Raw genomic sequence first — 26,711 nt, forward strand, 5'->3', positions numbered from 1 at the left:
GGCTTTGAGTGCCCTTTCCTGCAGGTAACTCCTGTAAGCGAGCTGAAACACCGGGGTAGCTCTCGCCAGTGGAGGCACAGAAAACCGAGGCGCTCGCGTCTCTCCGGGGAAGCAAGGAAGGGCACTTGAAGGGGGCAAGGTGCTGCTCTTGCACTTGAAATGGCCTTTTACCGTTTAGCGGCCTTGACTACTTTTGTGCACAAAAGTGGGTCTCACTCTTCCGTTTTCCAGATACCGGATTAGTAGAAATTCTTCCCGCGGCCTGTTGTGCGTAGGCAAATGGTTGACACTTGGAGGATATTTAGTTTGAACTCCTGGGATAGCTGGAAACAACTAGTACTTTAAAAAAAAGTAATTCTGTTAAGTTAAAAGTTCAGCATTAGAGAACTGTCATAGTTTGCAGGGGTGGTAGCTTTTTAATGTGAAGCATTTTTACCGCATTTTATGTCAATTTGATAAATTAGCAGATGTTGTGAAAATACTGTTATGTGCTTACTTTCGAAAATACAAAGAACTATCTCGTGTAGATACAGGAACATGAATTGCTTACGTAAACTTGCTCACCCTTAGGTAAATCTGACGTTTTAGGACCCCTCCCCTTCCCTGCCATGAAACGTTCCTCTTTGGACATGGACTCCTTCACCCATGCACGCTTTGAAACCCCTGTAGCGCGACTGTTATGCCGAAACGTCTCTTACGCATCCTTTCTGATTTTGTTTCAGAGGATATTCAACTCCTTCGTGTACACAGAAAAAATATCAAATGGAGAAAGTGAAGTCCAACAGGTAAGCCTGAACCCCCTCCCCATCTCTTGCGACCCGCTGAACACAGCTAACGCTATGTCGTTTTAAAAGCGCCCAGTCAAGGTAGAAATTGCAGTTCTGTCTGGATTTCTCTTAGCCGCTCTTGCAGCGCACAGCAAGGGAGAGAGCAGTGAGTGGAAGGAGGGTTGCATCAGCTGATGATGTGTTTAGCGGGTTTGCATTCCCGTGGAGAGGCTTCCCGTCTGCTTTTAGTGGGGGTCCTGTCCTGAGAAAATGAGAGAGATGCAGGCAGGGCAGGGGCCCTCCTGGGCCGTCTCCTGTGGTCTAACTGCCTAGTTTTCCTGTGGACCCCTCTCTTTTAAAATTGTGAATTTGGAAACACAGTATCGGTTGTGTTGTGTAAATATCTGACTGTTATATAGTTGTTCCTGTCCTGCAGGGACAGATTTGGTTTTGGGGCTTTTTGTTACTTTGTGTGCGTTTTTTCTTAAGGGAGCAGATATAAAAGTACTCTGAGGAAAATGAATTCTTCGATTTAGCATTAAGGCAATGTGTTTCTTAACACGTGGGCTATTTGCATTTTATTAACTGTAAATGCATTTGGAAAATTAATTTTGGATAAATTTTAAGACAGGTCAAATACAATTCAATGTCATCTTTAAGAAGTTGAAGCACTGACTGTGTGTTCTCACAACTTCATCGTCGTGGTGAATGTGATCTGTTGTGATAGAAGAGACAAAAATTGTCCTGTGTAGGCAGCCTGGAGACTAGAACAAAGAACTGGCTTTTCATCTCGGTTTAAGCATGGACTCATTTATACAACGTCAGCAAGTAACCTGACCTTCTTAGACCCCTATCAAACCAGTCTTAACGTTCAGGAAAAACAAGAGTGCCTCAGAGCAGAGCTCTCCCAGGGGAGATGCAAATAGCTCTCCGGCCACGCAGGTAGTTTGGGTTGTGCATGAGCTGCTGTTGTGCGCTTTCAGGAGCATAGCAGTACTTTGCATGTGTGTGTGCATTGAAACTAGACATGTGTATAAATAAATTAACACTCATATATATATATATAAATATGCACATACATACGCACACACAAATTAACAATTAAATTATATTTATCATAAAACAGTAAAACTGCCAGACAAACTTTTTTCCCCCAAAAGAAAAGTCAAAGCAGAGATGACCCAAATGGGATTCTGCGTTCACATGCAACGCGTTTAAGCTTTGGGCGAGTTTGAATTTGAGAGCAGGGCTCAACTCCTTTCTGTTTCAAAAGATATATGGTAGCTTTTGATAGGATTACGATCAATGTAGGAACTAGGTTAATCTGCAGAAAATAGAGTGGTACAGGAAAAATTCCAGCCACCCTAGGTTTTTGTTAAACAGAAAATACAAGCCTTTGGTGTGGAATCCTTATCCTGTACTGGCATGAAGTTGAAGCGTGTGGTAATGTTAACACACAAGTTTGGATGTAACATCATGTGATTAATGACCTACAGTTGACATTAGACTTTTAGATTGAAATCATAGAAATTAAGGTTAATCTTTTGTGCATGTTACAGTAAAATTGGCAAGGTTTGTGGAGGAGGGGGAAAAAAAGTGGAAGTGGGTGCTTCACCTTTGGTACAGCTTGCATCCGTCTCTCTCATTTTTGTTTGGTGTGATAGAGATGTGTGTGGCAAGCACCAGAGGAAACCAGAGCAAAGCATTAATTCTAGTAAACTGCCCTATCTCTGATAGTAACCATTGCTCAACCCTATGGATAATAATGTCCAAACCCAGTAACAGTTGCTTGGCTTTACGGGAGTTTTTCCTAGCTTTGATCAGTGGTGGGGGGTTGATTTGTGTTGGGGAGAGGGTTGTTTTTTTGGTAGCATGCTCATTTTATGAGAGGCCGTTCTATGGATTCGGCCTGGCCGTAGAAACAGGTTGCTGCTTTTGAATCACCCACCTCTCAGTTGAGAAGATCACCTGTAGTACAGGAGCAACAATTTTATTGTCGTATGGAGAAGTGTTAAATAAGCCAGGAGGACGGTCTCTTCCCTGGTTTTCATTCCCTTGTCTGCCTTTTTTAATGCCACCTGGGTCACCCTGTGTGCTTTGCTTCTCAAGGGAATTGTGAGGAAGACCTTCGAGGTCTCCCATTCTCCTTATTCTCCCCTGGATTTGTTCAGTTTCTGCTTTATTTTTTTCTTCCCCTCCTGCCTGCCCTCCCCGCCTCCTTTTTTTATGCAGCCATCAATTATTGGGTGCACTGAAGTGGGAGCAGGAGACGTGCTGTCCGTTTGGCGTAAGCACTCTTTTTTGTGCATCTTTCTCTCTTTCAAGAATGCCAAAAAACTATTTTTCTTTTCGGATAACCCCTTAAATGGAGAACATGGGATTATAAAAGGTTATATGGAATCGTGTAGGATGACTTCCTGCACTCTTCATAAAAGTGATGCCCTTTTTTCCCCTGGAGGTCTGGATGCACACACCTAGGTTTTTGAGTAGTTCATTTGATATTATTACTGTTACTAATTTGCTTGGTGTAACTTCCAGTGTGTGTTCAGATTCATAGTCTGGGTGTGCATTTTTTGTCAGTGTGTCAGTGAAACATTGTAAATAAATAAATCTGTTAAAATTAGGATTTAGAATCCCACTGGCTCCAACAGAGCTTTTTTTCTTTAACCTAAGGTATCAGACAGGTGGGTTTTTTTTTTTTTCCAAAATACCTCTTTAAAATCCAGAAAATGAGAATATTGTTAAGCAATATTTGAGGACGTTCCATTTATGAGTAACTTGTGGTATTTTTAAATAATAGAGATTTTATTAAGAATTGGTTCTTCATATGGCGGCCTTCAGCCATTTAGGTACCATATCCTGTGCAGATAAGCCACCAAAGGCAAAGTTCACTTTACTGTCCAGCAACTATTTAAAAAAAAAAAAATTGTTTGTTATAAGGGGAGGTCAGAGCAGTGCATATGGAAATCCTAGTGGTACACGGTTGTCTTGCTTATGGTTGCTGCCATTGCTGTTGGAAAATGCTGTGTTGGTCAGGTAGGTGAACCAGGCAGAAACGGTTGGTCGGGAGCCAGGGAAACCACTCGATTCTATGCCTCGGTCAGGTAAAACGAAGCAAAATATCAGAAAAGCTGTTTTATGTGACCCAAAATTATGGAAGGGAGTGCAGAGATTTGGGATACCCGAAGTAGGATACTGGGTGAGGAATTCGCTGCTTAGGAAGGCAACGTGCTAATTCTTCCTCTTGAGCATTGGTTTATGTAATGCTCAAGGTTGGATGTACAAAATGGTGGCAGCTGAAAAGTTCAGGGAAGAGATTGCCTTAATACGCCTAATATATAGAGCCCAGAGTACCTTTATAGGCCGCTGCAAAGAGACTTTTGTTTCTCCATGAGCATACACAGGTGTGTGCGCTTGGGTGCCAAGGGCCCACAAAATGATCACTGTCATGTAAGCTTAGAAATTTAAATCTGAAACTTTCCTGACATCTTAAAAGGAGGGTTCACTGGCTTTGACTTAAAGATAGGGTAATGTTCTTCACAAGTGTTTCTGGGTGGTCTGCACACCACAAAAGTGCCATGTGGGCTAGATTATATGTATCAGATGGCTTTTGAAAGCTAGAAGTGTTTGGGGGAAACTAAGAAACTGAATTAAAACTTCTTTGAAGTCTTAACTATGGATTCTCCACTTAAATACATTGCTTGTTTCCCAGTCACAGATGTACATATTCACTCTAAGTAGATATAAATAACTGTCTAAACATTGTAGGTAGTGTGATGAATTCTTAGCTGTCAGAAGAGAAGAATGAGGCCCTGGCAAAGTGTAATTACGGTGGTTAAAAGCTCAACAGTGAAGTGGGCAGAAGAATAATTGAGCACTTCTGTTTCATTAATAACTAGATCTTTTAGCCCTAATGAATCACAAGCAATATAACTGGAGCTTCATGAGTAAGAGTAGTACGTCCAACTGGATCATCTTGAACAACTGCAAACAAATGTAAGCAAATTAAATCCCCTGTAGCTCGTTCCTGGTTTTGTCATTTGTTAACATTTCCTTAGCAACTGATACCTAAAAGCAGTTAATTAGTTTTATATCAGCTGTTTTTTTTTTCTGGCAGGTCATTGAATTGTGTGGGTTTTTCTTTTTTTAATTAACCAAACTGTGTAAATAATGACTTTCAGTTTCTTGGGAAAGTGAAAAACTACAGCTGTTGGCCTTCAGGCCTAACAATTTAATATGCTTGGCTTTCTTCATGCCACACAAGGAGTGGCTTACCTTTGGACGTTAAACTGCTTATGTGCTTGAAGTCTAGAGCTATCTGTTAATAAGAATAATAATTCTATATAACCTTTTTCACTTTGAAGAGGTTACTAAAAATTAGATGATGATTTACCAAAAATAATCTGAATCCCTTTCCCGTAAGTTGTTTACTTATTATATGTGAGTTCTCAACTGCTAAAATGTTAGTAGTATGAACCATGGATATAAGTAAGTTGGAAAATGGTTAGTTTCAGTAGAGGAAATCTAGCTTTGCAGCTTTTAAGGAAGCCAGCATGTATTGAGCATTATGCCAGACATCTAGTTTCTGATAGCGTAGAGGATAGGAAACTGGAATGCAAAGAGGAAAAGGGGAGGTGGTGCACTCTCGAGCAGGAATGTATTTGCTAGCGTCAGGCAGAAAAGTCTAATACCTTAAACACTCGCAGAGAACTTGGAGCATAGCAGCAACAATATTGATAAAAAGCAGAGTATCTGTTCCAAACTGATCCACCGAGCGGGTGCTCCTGCTCCACATTGATTGTGTCTGCCTTTGGTATAGATTATTCCACTATTGAGTTGAATAATTATTTTAGCTTTACTGATAAATGACATGGAAAATATATTTACATTTAACATATTGTTTCCTAGTTTGACTGCAAAGCAGAAAAGGGTATTTTGTTTCATTTTGAAGTTTTCCTGTAGTATTGGCTGTGTTTCTTTGTCCTCTTTTTCTGTCCCTAGTGGCGCGGCAAAATACACATCAGAAAATGCTACAGTTTCCCCTCCCCACCCCCCGCACCCTTTTATGTATTTATTTTCAAATTCAAGTGATTTCTTCTACTCAGAGGGCTTAAAGTAGTGTTTCAGTGCCTCACACTGAGAAAGTCTCCCTCTGCTTTCTTAACCAGGCCCATTCAGGCTTTTTCTGGCTCTGACTTGTCTTTCTGATGTCCTGCTGTAAATTCAACTTAGCCTGGCTGAGAGTGGATTTTCTGCTTTCCCTCCCTCTACGTTTCTGCTGATGGTCCTGGCCCTCATGGACTAGAAGCTAAGGGTCACCTTTGACTCCTATCTGTATCCTCAAGTTCAGCCACTTAAAAATCTGTTGCTGCTTTCTGCCGGTCCGTTTGCATTTATCAGTTTTACGTGCAGCAACTTGCCCATCTGCTGCTGAGAAGGGGCAAGGAGCATCAAGCAGCCCTCTCAGACACAAGACCGTAAGACTGGGCTCAAGGAAAAGTGGTAGGATGGTGCCCTGTGGAAACTAGCTGCCAATAGACTTCAGATCTGCCCTTTGCTTTCTTTTGCAAGCCAGCCTGTCTGCAGACAGGACACGAGGAGCCTTTCTGTACCCAGCCGTGAGGTCAGGCAACGGGATCACGTTCACCTTGGCAAAGCAGCTTAATGAAGTTTTTCTTAGGAGGATATCGTAACGTTGCCTTTGTAGCAAACGCTGATTTCTCCAAATCAGGTCCATGTGGAAATGGTGCTTCTTCCCAGGCAGTTGAAAATGATATTTTCTCTTAAAAACGCCTAACATTCATTTCCACTTTATGTTCCCACTGAAGAAATTAAACTGGTGGATTCTGATTGGTAATGAGATTTTCTTTGAGCCCTCCCCCTTTTATTTTTTTAAACAATCCATGACCTCTTTAAAAATTGATTATTGCATGATTTGACTTTCCATATTCTCTTCAACTACATCCACTTCGGGAAAATACAGAACATCAGCTTCAGTTCAGAGCGTGTGGCAAAGGATTGAAGCTGTGCTGTCCAAACTAACTCAAGCAGCAAGTGCTTGTAGAATTTGGGAAAAATCTCTCTAAAGATCAAATACCCGTTCTGCAAACTGTTGATGTCTTGTTGCATGGCGAACAATAGAACACGCCAAATAAAATTCCCGGATGGTATTACTCTTTTTTTTCCCCCCTGAATTGTTATATCATTTATAAATAATGTTTGTTTTGTTTTTCTGTTCTGCAACCAAAACGGAGCCTGGCTGTTCTGGACTTTGCTTCTGGGAGTTTCCTCATCGCTGCTGTGCTACCGCTTGTGGTGCTTGCTGCTGTTTGGCGGCTGTAATCCTCCTGGTTTCTGCAGGACTTGCACACAACCTGTGTGGGACTTGATAGATAATACAGCACTTTTTCCAAGCCTGCTTCAGAGCCAGACTTGTTGTTATGTTCCTTTACTTGCTCCTTTACCACTTGCCGGGTGATTAAATTACTTCCTCCTTTCAGAGCTTTAGCTACTCCATATTTTTCCTTGTTTTCCTTTGCCAGTTCATTTACATTCTGGTTTTTTTACAAGCTGTGGGAAAGGACTCAGCGATCTATAACGTGTTTTTTGCATTTTGCATATTCAGTGCTAAGGCCAGCATCGCTTCAGATGCTGATTACGCACAAGATTTCTATCTGTCTTCAAGGAATGTACTTGTTATAAAAATAGTTAATGAAATGCTAGTTAAAACTGAGGAGCTACTTTGCAGCCACACTAATGAAAGGACTCCTCATCACTGGGATTCCTTGTGTTTTTTTTTTTTCTTAAATCCTTTTAATCCAAATGGGATCTCTTTCAGGAAGTACGCTGTACTTCAGTCTGAAGGTACAGGCTTAGTGCAGAAATGGTTTGGTTCTCGGCCTCTGCAGTGACCTTCAAGCAAGGCCATCACAAGCCTTTTTGGCTTTAAAATGTCCCTATAAAACAGATTGCGCTTGCTTCCCTGGCCCCGATGTCGGGTGATAATGTAGCTTAAGGAACACGTATGCCCTGCTGGCCTCCTGCCTGCCAGGAAGAGTGATGCTTGTGGCTGCCGTCCCGCTCCCCCTCCGGGTTGTGCGTCGGTGTTTGGTGCTGGCAGATAACTTCTACAGAAACAGCACGTCGGCGTGGAAGAAACCAAACGTCGTCTCCTGACTCGTGTTGTCACTAGGAGCAGGGGCCTGCGGTGTCTGTCAGATTAGACATGGGCTTGTGCTGAGCGCTGCTCCATGCACTGGGTTTGCCACGATCAGTCTTCCTGCCCCACGAGGTGTGCTGTGTGAAGACCTAGCTGACATATCTGGGACTGCCCGCTTTTGGTTAAAGTGGGGTTTTATATTTGTTTCGATTGGGCAAAGAACTTTTAAACTATTTTGAGAAAAGAGGAGCAGGTTTTGTGAACAGTGATTGAGACCCGACAGTAATGGGACTTACCAAACTGTCGTTCTCCCTTCGTGAGGTCGAAGAGGTTTAGCGTATCAGCACTTCTTGTTAATGACCTGAGCGCCAATTAAGGGACAGCCACTAAAATCTCCAGTGTGCATTTAACTAGTGACTTGTCTCCTTTCACTCAAAGTATGGCAGTTCTTCACATACCTAGTGTCTGAAAAGAAATACATCAGCATGCTGAAAAACCTAGGCTTTACCGCTAAGCGTGACATTTTCCATAGCCATAAAACATGATATGCTCACATGCTGTTGAATTTTATGCCAGTTAATTGCGAGTCCTGCAATGAAAGGCAATGTATACTGTGTTTAGCATGTTCCCAGAATGATTTTGCAGGAGTTGTGGCTCTTTCTTTAACTTTTGTTGTGGATCGCTTTTGAAGTAATGTTCTGTAGAGAGAATCTTGGAAAGCCTTGCCAAAATCACTGGGAGATGGGAAGCCTCAAGTGACTGTTGATCTTTTTAAAGCAATGCATATTGAAAAGCAGTTTCCTGGATCTTGATTAAATGAATATATTTTCGTTATCCTCCAGAGGAATACGAAAGGCTTGAATCTGTAATCCCATGGGTGTATGCAGAAGCTGGTTGTGATCCTGAAGTCCTTCCTGGAGACAGAAGTCCCTGTTGGCCTCTGGGCCACACTGGGTTTGTAGAGAAGCAGTGGTTTCTTCGAGAGCCAAGCAGATTAGTAATAAATCTGTTAGAAAATTCCTAGAATAAGAATTTGTGGACCCACGGTATCATGAACTTGTAATATAGTGGGGGATTACGTGATAGATATGTCTGACAGATACTTTTGTTCCAAATCCTTCTGACTCCCAAAAGGAATTTAAAAATAAAAATACCAGCTAAACTCTTCAGTGTGTAAGCAACACTTGCCTAGGAGCCCAGCTGCGGTAATTCCCTGGTGGGAGTCTGCTATGTCATCCATGCCTGCCAACCTCATTGATGCATGTTTTGTATTCGATCTTGATAACATTAAACGTATCTTGGTTTTTGAGATACAGCCAGAGATGAGACTCGCTCTCGGAGCTTTACCTTCCCTCAGACGTCCCTAAAAAAGGAAGACTTCAGAGCTATAGAGCTTTGAGAGGAAAGAGGCTTTGAAAAAGCTCTAGGGGAGCGTGCAAATGAGCAAAATGGCTCTGGGAAAATTAGAGAAGCGCACTGATGCTGTGATGAAAGGTTGTCAGTGGATATGGTGACAAGTGAAGTGCATTACCCGTGGGTACCATTGTAATAGAAACGGGTGTTGCCATCCAACCTGTCTGCAAGCTGCAACTCTTTGGCTGCCTGCCAGCTGCCAAAAAACCAGAGCTAATGGCTACGTTGCTGGGAGTAAGCACTCATTCCTTGTTACTGAGTTTGGGATGTGAGCTACCTTCTCTCTAATACATGCTATGCCCAATCCTGGACATTGCTTTCCATTATGCCTTTAAAGTATTTTAACTGGTTGTGTTAGGATGGTTGCATAGTTAAATGCTCTGTCCTTTTGTAATTCCTCCTTGCTTGCTTGCTTTCTGCACATTTGAATTTTTAGGTTTAAAAAAAAAAAGGTGGCTTGAATCTTGCATCCTTCAGTGTGCAACAGCTATCCAGCTCTGGGCAGGTCTATGCCTATTTTAAAAGGCAGGCAGGGTACATATGGAAAAAACAGTAAGTGAGGTTTTGGTGAAAGATTTTCCTAGAAAAACAAAAAGCTGATTTAAGACTGCAGTTTTTATTCTGCCGCTCTCTAGCAACCAAGTGCATTGTTTTGCAAAACAATTAGTGTACCTGAGCTAATGGGGTGCGTGTGTATGCGTGCGTGCATGGGCATGCAAGGGATAGGTGAGTTTAGAAGTATGTATTATTTTTGCTGCTATTGTAATCACGAAGAACTGGAATGACTATTCACTGCTCTGGGTTTTAGGAAGTTTGGCACTCGAGTGAAGCCCAAGAATGGAATAAAATTAAGTTATTTTTGTGAGGCTTCATCCAAACTATATTTTTGGATTTGACAAATTAGGACCATTTGGTTTTTAATAATTTTGCAGCTGATTGGTGTGTTACTTTTAGGTTCTTAACATGGTGTATACATTGTAATCAATTTTCAGTGGAAAATTGCTTTTGGATCTTCTTCCTTTGGTACTTTGCTGGCTTTTTTGAGTTAGCTGTTTTTAATGTGGTTTTGATTGTTGGGAATATTCGCTTATTATCAGAGGCTGGTATTTTCAGGGTACTTGGTACAAGTATTTCAGCTGTGACACAGTTTCTCTACTTACAAGAGTTTTTCTTCAGTATGTACCGTAGGTAGTGGAGTATTTGTGAACATGCTGTTTTGTGGAAGGAAAGGTTTTTATGGTGAATCTCCCTCTAAATCTCTCTTTTTTGAGGGGTTCTTTCCCTTTGCGCGCGGACAAAGCTCGTCGCAGCGCAGACTGAACCAGCAGGTACTAGAACAGTTTCTCACCTAAATTGTCATTGTTTAAAAGCCGCCTTTTTTCACAAGGGGTTTGGTGTGTATTCTGTTTGGGGCTTCGGTGAGCGCCAGGGATGCTGTAGCTCTTTCTAGCAGACTCGGAAGAGGTCGTTCGATCTCACCCCTTAGATCTGGCAGGTTACAAGCCCGAGGAGCAATTGAGGTTGCTTGTTTTAGGTGCTTTGTTCATCAGCTTCTTCCCTGAGCCCTGCTGGCCTTAGGCATCCCTGAGTTTATTTGCATGCATCCTTCACAGACGTAAGGCCCCGCTGTGTCCAAAGGCAGTGCAGAGATAGTATAGCTGCTGTTGCGCTTGGGCATCAGGCGTTGATTACGAGGGGGGAAGGACATGTTGGCTAAATTCAGTTCTTCAAACTGTGCTGATGTCACGGGGCAAAGAGTCGTTTGCTGCGTGCTGCTGGGAGGCTTGAATTCCCTTGTCGATGAAACGCGCTTGCCGCTCTGCATTGACTGCAGCGTTGGATCCTGTTAAAGATGATATAATGACTTTGAACCATTTAGTGTTTTTGAGATGGGAGATGCAGTGCAGGTGCTAAGCATTTGCTTTGTAGCAGTTTCTGAGGTACAGACTGTTCTGCAAATGGGTTTGTCAGATCTTCCGACTGTGCACAGCAGGGCAGAATTCAAAGGGTGTGGGGCGCTTTTATCGCTCGGCTGCAGTGGCAAACTCATCGATACCTACGTCTCATCTTGTACAGTATTCATTTGACAGAAAAAAGCAGTGATTCCAATTGAGGGTGCTTTTGCTCTGATGCTCTGGGTTAGTTTTATTTAGCTTTATTACTGCTAATGAAGATCATGTGGTCCCTTTTTTTTTTTTTCTTTTTTCCCAGCAAATGTGAACTCTCTCCCCTTTTTGTGATTTCAGATAGGGAAACCAAGTGAGAAGTGTATATATTGAAGTATCTGGCTTAAGCAATGTTTAAGCACAGATGTTTTATTTGCCCAAACCGAGAGAAGAAATTTGTGACTGAGATTTAAGTGCTTGAGTTTAGGAAATTTGGCTTGCGTATGTTTGAGGCACTCCAGAAGACTACGCTTTTCAGGGTCACGTTTAAGCCACCAAGGAATACAGTCGGGCAAAAAGAAAGTTAGCCTGAATATAGAAAAGAGAGAACGCTGCCCAGCAGCTTATTACGGAGCAATTTAGTAGTATTGGATGCCTGACATGGGGGAGGCCATTAGTAGTCCTCTGGTGTCTTAGCAATAAATCATTCTGCAAAACGGATTAGGTGTAATTCTGCAAGTCATTTGAACAACATGCTATTAAAAACTCCGCTCCTAGGAGACCTGTAATTGAGCTGTAGTATTTGATGGGAACAATGGAGGCCAAGTCATTGCTGTTATCAGTGTGGGCCTCGTTATTCGCATAAGGAAGTAAATCATGATGAAACCTCCTGTTAGTAATAGTTAGGAAAGACATTTGTCAGTCCAGGGGATCTGAAGCACCTGATTGCGTTTCCCAGAGTACGAAGGTAGTGGCGCTGTTTAAGCCATTGCTTTAGAGTTTCGAGCATACAGGGAGGAAGAGCTTGGAGGAGAGCGAGACAGATGAATGCTATGAGTTAAAGAAGTGACTTCAACTCTGAAGAACGTTTGCTGAGATGCAAAATGAACTATTTCTGAGTATTCAGTACCAGCAGTACATTGCAAAGAGGTTATTCGCTTCCATTTTGAACGCGTGCTGCAGATGATGGATTGCAATAGATATGCTCAGGCAGAAAGGGTACCAGCTGCACCAGACCACATTACGCTGTGTATGCCTGATCTATTTCATTGATTTCTCACTTTGAATGAAAGAGTAGGATCGAAAGTCTCAGTAAATGTTTCTTGTAAAACCTGATGCTTCCTAGTAACTGTGTTTACTGCCACGTTTGCTCAAATAACAGCCACAGATTTTTCCCTCCCAGTTCTCCCCTGCAAAGCCACCAGGCAGGCTGGTGACGAGGTGCCTCGGTGTCCCGGAGCAGCGGTAGCTGCCGGAGCGCGTGCCGTGGCCCCGTGGACCGTGCCCGCGTTAGCACGGTGCCTCGCGCGCTGGGTCGGAGCTGGCTTGGCACGGAGAGCGCCTGGGAGCTGCACCCCAGCAAGCCCAGGCGCAGAGCTCAGGAGTGCTGTGAGGTCTCCATTTGGGAACCAGACCCAGCCTCTACCCCGCTGGTGACCGTTTCCCTTATTTACAAAAGCTTATGTTGCCAAGATCCGTTTTTCTTTAGAAACGTTTAAAGAGAAAGGCTAAATACCTGGTTTGGTATTCCTAAAGTTAAGCACCATAATTTTTTTTTAAGGCCTGAGAATTGGTGGGGAGGGATGACGTTTTGTTTATTTTTACTGTCTCGAGAGAGAGAAATACCCACGTCTGCTATTACGGGTAATAGCATAACCTCTAAACCTTGTCCGAACTTAGAAGTGGCTGCCTTCATCAGAGGGAGCTCTGACATTAAAAAGCTTGCCAAAAAATGTCACCTACGTGGGGGTTGTCGTTTTTGTCTACTACAACATCAATTATAGGTTTTTCTTTTTGCTGGCTTTTGACATCTGTAGTTAAACTATTGTGAGTTCTGGCTAGCCACAGTCAGCCTCTGGAAAAGTAAAGAAAATAGGGTGGAAGATACTCGGCCAGCGGTTTCTGATGCACCCCCAGGAAAGCGGGAGGAGATGGAAAGGAAGCAGCACAGGCTAGGAGAGCTTATTTCACCTCGGTTGCAATGAGGAGAGCTCCAGGAAAGGGCTTGTGAAGTCTTTGTTCAGAGGAGCACGGATCAGCCGTCTGACCGAGGTGGCCCTTGGGAGGCCAGGAGGACTTGACAGTTCGGGGTTGTCCAGACCCGAGGCTTGGTCTGCTGGGTCAGTGCTATGCGTTGGCGGATGCCCTGTCGTCTCTTGTCTTTTGAAACGGTGGGAGATTTAGCCCCGTTTTCATATTGCAGAACCAGGAGAGGTAAGGTCTTCTGTACGATTATAGTTGGGTCCATTTGTGGATGTTTTTTGGACAGCTTTGCCACCCATTTGTTTTAGTCTCCCTCACGCCCTTGTCAGGCCTTACAAGAACACCGTGGGCGAGAACTTCAGAGTGGTAAAAGCCGTCATGTACTTACCAGTCACCTCAAGGTGTCACTTGTTAATGAAAGGGAAGTTGGATATAATGGGAATTTTGCTTTTAGTTCATGCACAACTCGGTGTTCAAGCATCCGTTGCTAGATGGTAAATGTATTTGATCCTTTTGTGCATTCTGCTTTCTGTGGCCAATCTTAATAATTATTTGACTTCACCGTGGCTTAAGTCAGCAAAATGGAAGTACGACGAGCAGGGCAGACAACTGTTATCTTTAATATATGCAGTTTTTCCTTTTCATTCAAGCTTGTTAATATGGAAGGTGATAACACAAAGAGACTAACCTAATTTTTCATCTTTTCCTCCCTTTTTTTTTTCCTCTTCCAGCTGGCAAAAAAAATTCGTGAGAAGTTTAACCGTTACTTGGATGTTGTGAATCGTAACAAACAAGTGGTGGAAGCCTCGTATACTGCTCATCTGACATCGCCCCTGACTGCGATCCAGGACTGCTGTACTATTCCCCCGTCTATGATGGAGTAAGTTTTAAATGCTCAAATTACTTACGCTGCCGGTTAATATATGGAGGGGAAAAAAAGGATGAAAATGTCTCTGTTGCAGAAAAGCTTGTGCTTTCTGCTTTTGTTGGTAACATAGAAAAGAGGAAAGACAGTATTTCAGCAGTGCTCCTTATCCTGTCCTCACTATTCTTTTATATTTCTATTAAGTACATGTTTAATGAAGAACTCTGAACAAGGACTAGGACTCAGCTGTGATGGCCTGTAAATTAAAACAAAAAGAAAAAATCCTGTTCAACCCTTAATTGTGGGGAACAGTCTCTTATACAGAATACGTTTGTTAGTATCTCAAAGAACAGCTAGTATCATCTGAGGTATAATTTCAGCCTGAGTAAATCTTCTGAAGCTGATGGTGGGATTTTTTTTTTTTTTTTTTTTGAAATGCAGTGGCCAAAATCATGAGTTGGTCCATTCATCAGCATGGTAAAAATATTGCATTACAGTTTAATCGTGTTGCCATGTTGCTGTTTGGTGTACAGGGGGATTTACAGAAATTGGATACATTGTTTGGAACCTGAGTTTGTTGATTTTCAGTTTGTTTTGTTTTTAAATACAGAAGTTCTGAATAGTCCCAATCCAGGCAATCTTTTTCTTTAATTATGTTGTATTACGCTCCATAGCTATAGAAACCTCTGTTTTTCCCACTTGTAATATGGAGGGTCTGATTTTTTTCCAATAACAGCATAATAACTTCTTTTAAATGATTAACATTGTAAACACTTATTTCCATAAGCACTGGAAAAGAGAAGTAACTTGCTTTATGCTTGTTGTAGAATGCAAACCATGACTACAACTTTGGTGTCCGTTGTTTATATCTCAGTCTGACTTTACCACCTTCTTTCTAAAATATTGTTCATGCGGGTAATAAATATTAAAAGCATTTTCTGCAAACTAACTTTGTAAGACAGCTCTGCCTCTTAATGATAGCATTCTTCTATCTTTCTGGAGCACTGCATTAACTTTTGTTTATATACGGATTTAAATTGTTCACTGCATTCAAATATGTGGCGTGAATTTGTGTCTGGGGAGAAAGGTGAGCAGTTTGTTTTGCATATATTTTGACTGATTGGTACGAAAGTAAAAATCTCGATAGGGTTAGGCCTGTTGCCTGACTGTCTAGATGTTCCTGCTTCTGCTGCTATTTTGGTGGTACTTCTCCCCTTCTGCATCTCCTGCCTGTTGCTCTTCCTCTTGGTTTTCTTCCCTATATGGGATCTCCCAGCCCCTTCTTCTGGGAAGTTCCCCATTCCTGTTAAAATTGTCAGGGGAAAGAAAAGCTAACCCTGATAACTAAGGTCTGTTATTTGATACTTATATGCTAAAGGAGAAGGTGAAAAAGTTCACTGACAGGAGACATTTACTGCAGACTTTGGGTTTGAAAAGCCAGGAAGGGAGCTGAGCTCCCTCCCCTGCTTGGTGTCAGCTGCCTCCAAACCTTTATAAGCCTCTCCACCCCTCCTGAAAAGATGGATTAACTTTTGGTAAAAAGTTCAAAATGAAATAATTTTCTTCTTAAGCGGAAGCTTTATGCTGAAGTTAGATTACTTACTAGTCTGCATCACTGTTTCTCTCTCTTGGACGTTTCTGGACCTTGTTAACCAGGGCAGAAACGTGAGCGACGAGAGTGTCTTTGCAGGCAGACCTTTGAAACTAGGACAGGGTTTTTTTTGTCTGTCCAAACGGAAGAAACATAGACAGAAGTTTTTGGACAGAAAACACTGGAACTTAGGAAACTTGAATTAATGGTCTGATTTTCTCAGAAGTGCTGGCCTACAAGTAACTGTTGTTGATATTTGGAAAGTGGGACACATGCAAGTATTTGAACGTGGATTCAGGAATTATTTCAAAAATACCGACACAGGTATGATGGCAATATCCGGCTCGGACGTATTTTGAAGCCTGCTGATTTACGTGAACTCTTTCACCTTTGATTTTTGGACTAACTCGGTGCAGATGCGAGAAGGTCGGTGCTGCGAGTGAGGAAGCTGGCCCTGCTTTTGCAGCCTCAGGGATGGACTGTCCCCAGCAGAGACACGCGTTAGCGTTAGGCACACGTGCTAGTGTTATGGCAACAATAATCGCAATACTTCGTTTGGTTTCCAGTGTTAATTGGTATAGGAGAGATGACGTTGGAAAAGACGCTCATTTGCTCGGGCTACTTGCGGTTTTTAGGAGACGGTCTGTTTTGGATTGTAACTTGAGAACATGTGTGTGTCCTTAAGGCTATTGTTTTTATTTCAAGAGAGTCGGGAAGTTTTTGTGTTACGCCTGACCCGCTTAACTCTATATATACTCTTCAGTGATGTGGAGAGATGTTTTGTCGTGTCGCCTCTTTCTCTCTGGTAAATGCTTGGTGCAAGAACAGTGGCAAAAACGTGATGTCTTAAGGTAGAGTTAAAGGCCTCTTCTGCAGTATTTAAGGCATTTCATCACAAGGCTCCCAGCCTCTAAACGCACGGTGATGGCTGTAAATTTGGGGGCTCTTCATGTTAGCAGGTGATTCCTCCATGCAACATGTTCAGGTCGGTTTTGGAAAAACCGTGTAGGAAGGTATTCACGTGACCTATCGATTCGGTTTTGCCGTGGTCCTGTATACCAGCCGAAGTCATCGAAAGGCTCCTGTCCCGCAGTTGTTTGGTCATTAAGAAACCAAGCTATTAGATGCCCTTTCACAGAAGATATGAAGTCGCTTAAAACTCTCCAATTTTGGTTTCTGTCAGATCGTAACAGAAATAACCTGAGCACCTTGACTGAAGTAGAAAAGCTCCTGAAATGTCATATGTATTATTTAAAGGCATACCGTTACCCGGAAAAATGAGAGAGCCTAACTGTTGTGGTTCTGTCGGGAAGCAGCACCCGGAGTTATTAGAGCGCTATAATTTAAAGTGTTTCTCTGCACGTTTTTCCTTCAGCTCTCTGCATTGGTTTTATAGGTTTATTACCATGGCATTTTGATAGCTCTTACGGAAAGTTTGAATGAAGTGGCCATAAAGGACTTATGTAGAGAAAAATTTTTATTTAAAGGGTTTTTTAATGGCTTAGTTTTTCTGTTTAGTCTTTATTTGTTAGCAAAATTATTAAAGTTTGGCCTTGCCTTTGCCAGTGTTTAGCTTGCAAATCTGAGCATTGGCTCAAAGTCTGCTTGCTGTGTTGCTCGCAATAAGCTGTGAGAATACCGCACCCAGTGGCTATAAATAAATGATGTGAAACAGGACTTAGAAAACAGGACCTGGAGTCTAAAATGAATTTGGCGTTTGAATTGCTCCTTTACTTGAGTAGTCAGATATGACAAGGATAACAATATTTATTGCCATTATGTAGTGTTTTCACAATGAAGGGTCCAGATGACTAACTTGTGTGGTTAGTGTGTGGCCAAGTTTCAAGCGAGCAGCTGCCTTAAACCGTTGTTAACCTGTGTCATAGCTCCACGTTTCTAGACCAGTCTTATAAGTTTTATTGGAAAACTGCTTCCTCTCTCTTTGGATTTGCAAACCATGACCACAGCCACTACAATTGCATAGACTTTCATTTTTGAGTCCTAATATATTGCAATGAAATGAAAATATCTTTGCCACCTCTTCCCACCTTCCCGATGATAGCCAAGGGCTGTTCATACCTGCTAGTATCAGCAACAGCTGTGGTTGCGCTATTTCTGTGGATGGCTGGAACAAAATTGAAAATGCAGTATGTTACTTAAGGCTGCTTCCATGTCATAGTGCTAGATACATGCTAATTTTGAATTAAAATCAACTGTTTGACTATGCTTTTGGTTGCTATTTTCTATTGACACGTAGTCACCTAACTAGTGTATGTAGCATCAATCACACATTTTTCTCCCCGCCAAGTTAGGTTTGTACCATGGAACTAACTCGCTTTGCAAAGTAGTGAAAATAAATAAATTAGAATATGCAAAATCAATTCAGTGAGGCAGTGCAGTTGGTGACTATCGAGCAATTTTTGGCAAATGATGCTGTCAGAGGCCTTAATTTAACAAACATTTAATCATATGCTTATGCTCATCCTGCTTACCAAGGCATTTAAGCATGTGCTCATGTAAATGGGAATGAATCGTATGCTTAAGTATATACCCAAGTACTGCTAAATGGAGGTGAACTGCTAAATTGGTGCAGCAGAGCAGGGCTATGTGTTTTTCTTTAGGTTTTGCTGTTCTTTGCTTCTAATACAGCTATTTGCGTTATCAATGCTACTTAATCAAGGTTTGGAAATGGAAAAAGCATGATGACAATGGAGGAAGGTCAATGTTTAAATAGAGCAGCCAGAGTTTAGCTTTCGGAAGCAGATGGGACTAAAATCTGATATCTGTGCAAGCATCCGGGCTGTATTTGTGTCCGTGAGGTCAGCTAGAGGCTTATCCCTGTTCCCAAAGCTATTTACTGCGTCAGGAAAGCACCTGTGGCGGCGGCGGTGAAGAGGCAGCCCATGCCACCACCGTTCCCACCGACCAGAGTCCATACAGATAAAGTGCTCTGGGCACTTAGGAAAACGAGTAGGTAAACTGATGGGAGATAAGGAAAATGGATGGCAAAAGTGGCATACTTCTAAGCCTTGAAGAAATCCCTGCTGGAAAAACAAGGCTTTCTGTTTCCACGCTAACAGGGGCTGCTGAAGAAGCCGTGAAAAGCAGATTTCATGCAAGCACCACACATGCTCTATCGTGATGGAACCGGGTGGGCCTTTAAAAACAATGTTTTAATGAAACTACCCTCTTTCTTAAGAGAGTAATACTTTTTTGTGCAAGATGTTGTCTCCTGTTTATCATACCTGAGATGTTTCTTTCCCATGAAAGCCCTTGGTAAGTTATTAGGAACATCAGGAATCGCAACAGCTTAACGTGTGGGCTGATGCAGCCATTGCTTTGCCTTCAGATGACTCTGCAGCTGCTAATAAATCCTCTCCCCTAGTGCCAAGGGAAGAGCTTACATGCGAGGAGTTGGGGGGTTTGGGGTTTTCCCCCCCCCCCTTCGGAGCAGTGTGTCAGGGTGAGGTCACCCCAGGAGGGTATGGAGTGGACTATCGCAGACTGTTAGCAAGAGAGTAGAAAATAGGGTGTTTATCAGAAGTACTGCGCACCTGCAGCTTCCCTCCGATTGCAGGGAGAACTTACAGGGCGCTTGTTGGTTGTGAAAAGTGTCAGAGCAGGGATTTAGGAAACCTGTTTTGGGGAAGCAGGGTTAGAAGCATTAGCTTTGCATGTGGTTGTAATTTTGCAAGTCTGTTTTGTTGTCTGACTTCTGAATAACAATAAAAATAGTTTTCTTCATTAAAAAAAAATAAAGCTGTTCGACGGGATGGCAACGTTTAGAGCAAGCGTGATTAATATTGAGTATCTGCAGAAGGAGGAAAATGAACAGGAAAGCGTGATCATGAAATACATGTATTGTTTGAGTATTCACCATCTAGCAGGTATATCGGATACTTTTTTCAGGAGCAGCTGTGACCTCTGCTAGGTGCCTCCTGCAGAAAGCTTTCTCAACTGGCTTTATAGAGTTCTGACTTTACCAGGTCAGTTGAAGTTGCGCTCACATGTTGAGTGCATGGGAAGGTGCAGTTTGCATGCGTGTCCTTGGCTGAGCTGGTGCCACGGCAGTGGCTTTTGTGCCACAGCACAGCCCCGCAGAGCTGCGGAAAGATAAACTTCGCTGCTCGTTTTGATGGAAAATTGTCGCGGGTCCCCAAACGATGGGCATTTCGCAGGATGTCGTTACTTGTTTCGTGCTTTTGCTTCTGCTGCTAACATGTATGTTTGGAGGCTCCTTGAAATTGTATTTTTCTTCTTTAGGTAACTGTGCTGATAAGAGGTTAAGGAATGCTTTTATCTAAATTTACCAAAAGAGAAGGAATGGAGAAATACTTGTTCGTGTAGCGTACTACTTGACAATTTTGCATTACAAACATTAGTACAGCTATTTACCCAAGTGAGTTTACAGACCTATTTTTGAAAATCATTTACTGCCCGACGGTGATACTGCCTTCAGAAGTGGTCCGGTTTTTTTCTTCTTTTTAAACAGACGGTTAAATATTTGCTAATGCAGTTCAGTTTTATCGCAGCTCTCTCTCTGTTTATCCTTCCTCTCAGGAGCGGTTAAGTGGGAGATAACGGCAATCCCATTCAGTTCCCTGGGCTGCTCCAGTATCTTAAGAGCTGCGCTTCCAAAGGAGAACTGGGTGGGCCAAACTAAATGAAATTTAAGTAACGAAATTTAAGTTTGCCGTGCTTACGGAAGAGCAGAGCGCGGCAGTGCAGGGGGTCCCTAGCAAAGGGAAGGGTGCAGGCGCCGTGCTGCTCTTGGCGCTACGTTGCTTCGTTCCTAACCTGCAGCAGGTTTTTCGGAAATAACTCTCTTACCTTGCAAGTGTGCCTGTGCTGCCCATGCTGCAGTTTTTCTTCCAATAATTTATTTTCTTTACATCTGAGAGTGAATATAGGTTGGCTTGTTCAAGCAGTGGTAGAGTAACTGGAGCGATTTATATGCCTTACGGTAAGGAAGTGGTTGGCTGAATCATCAGTAGCTTTTTCTTGAATTTATTTTTAAAAAGACATTCATACACACACTGTCTTTCCAGCACTCTATAAATATTTGGCTTCTGCTGCACCTACGTATTTATAAATAAAATCTATGATCAAGAAAACATGCTTAGTTGGGCATTTTAAAGGAAATGCTGAATTTTCAGTGTACTTATGTAATTTCTTTTGCATACTAAAATCGTTTTTAAATTTGTACAAGCAGAAAATGAAGGGAAGGAAATGAGTCTTAAAACAATGAGAACCCCTCAGTAGATATTAAAGTGTCATTTTTAGACGCTGTGCCCTTATTTTTTCCTAAACTGAAACTGCACAGAAGTTGACTTACACTGTAAATTCAGGTCGAACGAAATCCAATCGGAGCTCGCTTGAACACCATTTTGATGCAAGATTCAAAGCTTCTGCAAATTTATTTTATCTTCTACGTTTGCTGATCTCCTGCTTGTAAATCCTGTTGAAGGAGAATAAAAATGAGTGCAGCCTGATGGGAATTAAATGTCTGAAGTTCAAAGCAGTTTGCACATCAGAGCAAATGTCAATCAAGTGAACATCTTGCAAGCTAGGCAGGGAGTGCATTTCTCCATGGGGAAGAGATCAAAGTGGGAGTCACAGCTCTGTTTTCTCCCTCGGGATGCAGTTTCGATCAGTTGTTCATTAAAGTGAATCCAGAAGGAGTGGGGTTTTTTTGGTTTTTTTTTTTTTGGAGAGAGAGACAGGGAGAATACGGATGAATGTTACTTTTCTTAAAACTGAATTTCAGCCAATGGTTTTGTTGTTTAAGTAAAAAAAAAAAAATAATAATAATTATTACATCCAAAAAATAGGGTTTTCTTATTTTCTGGTAAGGATTTTGGAGGGCTTTCCTGAGTCTTAGTTGCAATATTATCATCTAGAGCCTTTTGGGCCAAATCTCAAAAGACATCCTCAGCCGTCTCTTCCACTCCAGTTTGCCCACGTTGTAACCTTTTAGCTGGCAGAAGGGGAAGGCACAGTTAAAAACCAAGTCTCTTTTGTATGCAGAAAGAGAAGCAATCAGTGCTCATCTTCCGATTTTAATCCAAAAACTTTTGTTTTATAACATCTTCCAAAGTGAATGATGTGTGTACAGTTTGTTACTACTGTAGAAAACGTGCAGTGTGTAAAAATATATCCCAGGACATGCATAAACGGGCTATTACAGCCAAGAAAACACGTGCCTACTGTAAACGCTAGATTGCGATGTTAGGCTTTAATTTTAGACATTGCTTTAATGGTGAAGATTGCTGAATTGTTTAATAATGCATTCTTACTTGGAATGACTTAAAAGAATCCAAAATAAACAAATGGGAAGTTCTCCAGTGTAATTAAAGTTATCACAAATACTGAAATGTTAAGTTGCCACAGTACTGCTTGTGTCAAATATCCTCTCTTGGTTTTCGGAAACATCTGTGTTTGCAGTAGGAATTTCTCTCTCTTCAGTGTTGTCCTGCCACGGAAGGAGTTGCGTTTTTAGACGTGCATCCCGTTGCCAGGTGCAGAAGAGTCAGGGTTAAGGTGAACTGCGTGTGAAAACAGACTTGAGGTGGACTTCCAGCCTAGCTCACGCTAGAGCACTCCTTACTCCAGGACAGCAGGCCCTTCTGAGGGCTGACGTTTCCCTTAGGGGATTTAAAAAATTATTCTTCTGCATATTTTACTTGTATCTTTTTTTTTTTTTTTTTTTTTTTTACTAGCTGTATTCTCCTTTTCCTACTTGTCTGCTGTAACAACAGAAAGTAGGGGTGGGCTGTGTTGTTAGCAGTGCAGGCTGCAGGGAATTTTTGCTTGCTTTCTTCTAGCTCTGCTAGACGTGGCGTTCATCTGCTGCAAGTCTCATGTTCGTGCCCTGTGCTATCATGACTGGGAGACTTGAAATACAGTTTGACAGCTCTAAGTATGCTAAGAAGTAATGTAGTGATGCACTCAGCGTTTTAAATCAAGATATGCATTACTTCTCCAGCTGGTAATTTAAAGCTGGTAGTTTTGGTAATGCAGTAACTATAGGGCAAGGTGCATATATCATTTTGAGCAAGTATGAGAGGTGATTTTTGGCATAGAGTAAAACTGGAGCAGAGGAAGATTGCAGATGATTTTGAATTAAAAGCCAGTATTTGTTATTGATGCTCAGAGATATGAGTAATGTTTGTCGCTAGCAAGTTATCCAGTTGCCATTACTAATAGATTTTGATGGGAGCGCTGGGGTAATTAGCTAACAGCCTGAAAAGTCATTACCCTTCCCTAAGAGTTTGCTCTTTAGTAGTCCTTGGAAATATTTCTTCAGCACTGAACAAGTTTAATTTGCAGCGTCTGTCTCTTCTCCAGCTGCTTTTACGCAAAGATAAACATGTTCCTTGTGAAACTCATCCATTATCTATTCATCTCAGTCCTGAGATTCTTTGTCCAACCAAAAAAATCAACAAAACTTCTGCTTGCTTGGTAGGAACTGTGATTTTTTCAAAGCGGTTACTTTATCATGGGGATGGCAAAAGGCACAGCCTTGATCCAAGAACCACCTTCCTGTGAAATGTCCTTTTCTAACTGGAAAGGACTCTGGGAGCTTCTCCAAGAGAAGGTGACCCATAACTTGAGCAAACAGCTCCCCGCAGAGCAGCGCAGCCCGTGCAGCGCTCCGCGCCGTCACCGCCAGCCCGCTTCGGCATGTGGCACGGCCTCGCTCTTTCATCTCCCAGCCCGGCAGGGTCTGTCGGGGTCCCGCCGAGAGGGTGGTTGGTCGGCCTGTCGACCGGTCGTGCAGTAAGGAACCTGCAGCGCTTTTGGGAAGAGCAAGGAGCTGCACGGCCTCGCATGCGTTCATGCCGCGGGTGCCGTCACCCATGGTGTTCCCGCTCCCTCGTCGCCGCATGGCTGGGCCGCGTCGAGCGGCCGCTGAGGTTGCGGATGGGTCCCAGGGGATGAGCAGCTTCGGAGCAGCGTGCGGCACGTAGGACTGGAGGAGGACAAGGGGAGCTCCATGCTTGTGTTCACGGACGCGACCACGGCTCTGCCAGAAGGCTGATGAGGTGTGTCAAGTATTTGCAGAGACATGAGATAGAGTTTGGGTACATAAAAACCGCTTTGGGCCTTAGCGGTGCAGAAACTTTTGCTCCGGGTGACGGTTACCTATGGTAAAAGGTTTGCAACTTCAAAAAATATTTTTATTCATAAATACTGAAAAAGTTGACAAGAGCTTTATTTAAACAGCATCTATTCCAGATAACTTGTAAAGCATAGGGAAGGCAGTTAGTTATCTCCAAATAAGCATGATTCCCTTCTCCTTTTGTTTCTTTTGAGTCTAGCCTTGTGAAGGGATTAAAAATTTTTGGTGCCTGAGTCACTGTAGCTTTGTCCACCGATGGTCTGGTACGCGTCTCGCAAGAATAATGCAGTTAGTCTAAGATGTGGTGTTTATGGATACAAGATTATACTGATTTTTAAGGCATATTGGTGTTTAAGAAAACACTGTTTTCATTGTGATGTTTCTGCATGACAGTGAAGATATTAAAATATAAGCAGTTAATTTTGCTTCTATTTTTTTTTACATCTTCAGAAATTAAGGTTGACTATAGCTTGTTCAAACACCGCCTCTGCCCTGAGCTCTGACTGTAACGCTAGACTGCTGGGATCCTGCTGGACTCATGATGTGTTAGTCTGATGTTAAAACCAAAGAAGAAAGTCTGGTTTCTTTATACATTTGCACAGAAGGCTGTTTTTTTAGTTGTTCTTTATTGACAAAATCATTAAGGAATTCAGTACTAAGTTCTTGGGAAAGGCCTTTACTGCTTGAACGGCAAATTTCGTAACTTTGAGGAGATCGTGCTGTATTTTTTGCTCATAACAGGAGTTGAGCCTCTGCTTTAAGTGCAGAATCCAGCCTAATCTCAAATACAGTTGCGTTGACACGAATCACGAGCAAAACACACCCCCGCGGCCTGCCGACCGCAGTGCTTGCTGAGTTGAGGGCTGGTGCTCATCTCCGTAGCGTTCGGAAGCTGTGATTCCGCGGCGGTGGCCGGGGCCGCTGTCCCTGCCGCGCGCTGGCTCCCACCGCGGCCGCCAGCCTCCTGCTCTTCCCCTCGCAGCCCAGCCCTGCCCGCAGCGGGTTTCCCTCCAGCTGGAAAGCACGCGCAGCGTTTGATCCTCTACTTCTCAGCTGGAAGATCTCCAGACCTTCTTCAGAGGGGTCGCTGCCCTACCCTGGTGATCTTAAGCCTACTGACAAATACGTATCTTTTCCCTAGTTGCTTTTCACAAGTCTTTTCCAAGCCGTAGGAGGCCTGGTGAGAGTTCGTGGACAGGGCGTGATGCTGCTGCCGAATCCCGGCTAGTAGCCCTTCGACGTCCCGTGTGCGAGGATCATGCAAACCGGGAGATGGGGCCTCGCATCAATCCTGCCTCCGGCTGACCTGGGGCAGCTGCAGCTGCCTGCCTTTAGGAAGGAATTATTTTCAGTTGGACTGAAAGGAAATATATTGGATTAGGAGAAATTTAGTTTGCTCTAAAAGACTTGCTTTATGTGGCCGTAACTTGAAATTCCCTTGCGGTAACCGATTCCATCTGGCTGAGGTCTCAGTTTTTGTTTTTCTTAACTGTTGTCCTAACAGGATGGTTTAGCAGCGTGTTGTTGCCTCGTCTGCTTGTGACTAGGACTCCCAGCCGCTATGGCAAGCGCTCGGTAAGGGCAGAGTGCAAGGAAAAAAGCGTCTCCTCATTTTTCTTGGACACCCTATTTGTACAACTACTTGCAACTTTCTGGGTTTCAGTTTCTCAGTAAAATCTTGCACCAGGAGAGCAGTGCTTGTTTTGCACATCAGCTTGGCTTGGGATATTGTAGGCCTCCACTATATTTTAGCTTGTATGCGTGAGTGTGTTTGCGTGCGTGTGTGTGCATGAAAAAATGTGATTTTTAGCACAAACATCTATGTGCAGTTGACAATAAGCAACAAAATAAAGAACCTTTAGCACGTGCATAACATAAGCTTGAGAATGACACTGGATGAACACGGTATAAACTTAAGCAAGTTATGGATGTGCCATTAACATTTAATAAGTTGGCCAGTATCTGTTGATGTAGCTGTGTTTTGTGTAATCTATTTTAATCTGGAGAGTATTGAACAAACCCTCATTCTGCCCAATTTTTCTCCAGGACTTGCTTCCTGTCAACTTTTATGCAAGAAAGACTGGTAAGGTGGTTCGTCCAGACTGTGGCTTTATGCAGATTTTACACGCAGGACTTGTAATTTCTCAGAAATAGGTTGATGGTTGAAAAATTCTTTGATAGGAAGTGAATAGTTTTTGAAGTCCCAGAATAATCAGAGCGGGAATCAAATATCACCAAACTGCTCAAGATCACTAAAATATTAGGAAATAAAATTATCCTGTGTAAATGATACAGAATTATGTTTCTTCAGTCCTTGAAAAACTTCAACTGTGTTTCCAATCTCTTGTAACCCTTTAAAACCCTTTTTTCTTAAATTTTGTGAAGACATGCATTGAATTATATTTTATCATTATTAGAATTATGCACTCAGGTACTTTTTGTGTTAGAACTAGGAGCATATTTAAACTATTTACCCTAATAAAAATGTAATTAACTTCAGACTGTAAAGTTTGTTACCCGGATTGAAATGTAAATCCTACAGAAAATGGGCTTGCAATTGCTCTTTCTTTTTCAGACTTTTTCCTTTCTAAAGGCGTTAAAAGGAAATCCTCTTCATGCACAGGATTTGGAATAAATTTAAAAAAAATAGAGAGAGGAAATATTAGTGTTGATGAAGGGGTCTCAGTATTGAGAAAAAGTTAGGTT

The 26,711-nt window shown here is 42.4% G+C and overlaps 1 protein-coding gene across 1 annotated transcript in view; it reads left to right on the forward strand.

Annotated features, from left to right (window-relative positions):
• CACHD1 (cache domain containing 1) overlaps positions 1-26,711 on the forward strand; it is a 120,562-nt gene that overhangs the window by 45,360 nt on the left and 48,491 nt on the right. Inside the window, exons 2-3 of the mRNA XM_068953434.1 lie at positions 723-785; positions 14,159-14,307. Of these exons, the coding sequence (XP_068809535.1) occupies positions 723-785; positions 14,159-14,307 (212 nt within the window). The remainder of the gene's footprint in view (positions 1-722; positions 786-14,158; positions 14,308-26,711) is intronic.

This window comes from Struthio camelus, chromosome 8 (assembly GCF_040807025.1).
Source record: "Struthio camelus isolate bStrCam1 chromosome 8, bStrCam1.hap1, whole genome shotgun sequence".
Classification (NCBI taxonomy): Eukaryota; Metazoa; Chordata; class Aves; order Struthioniformes; family Struthionidae; genus Struthio; species Struthio camelus.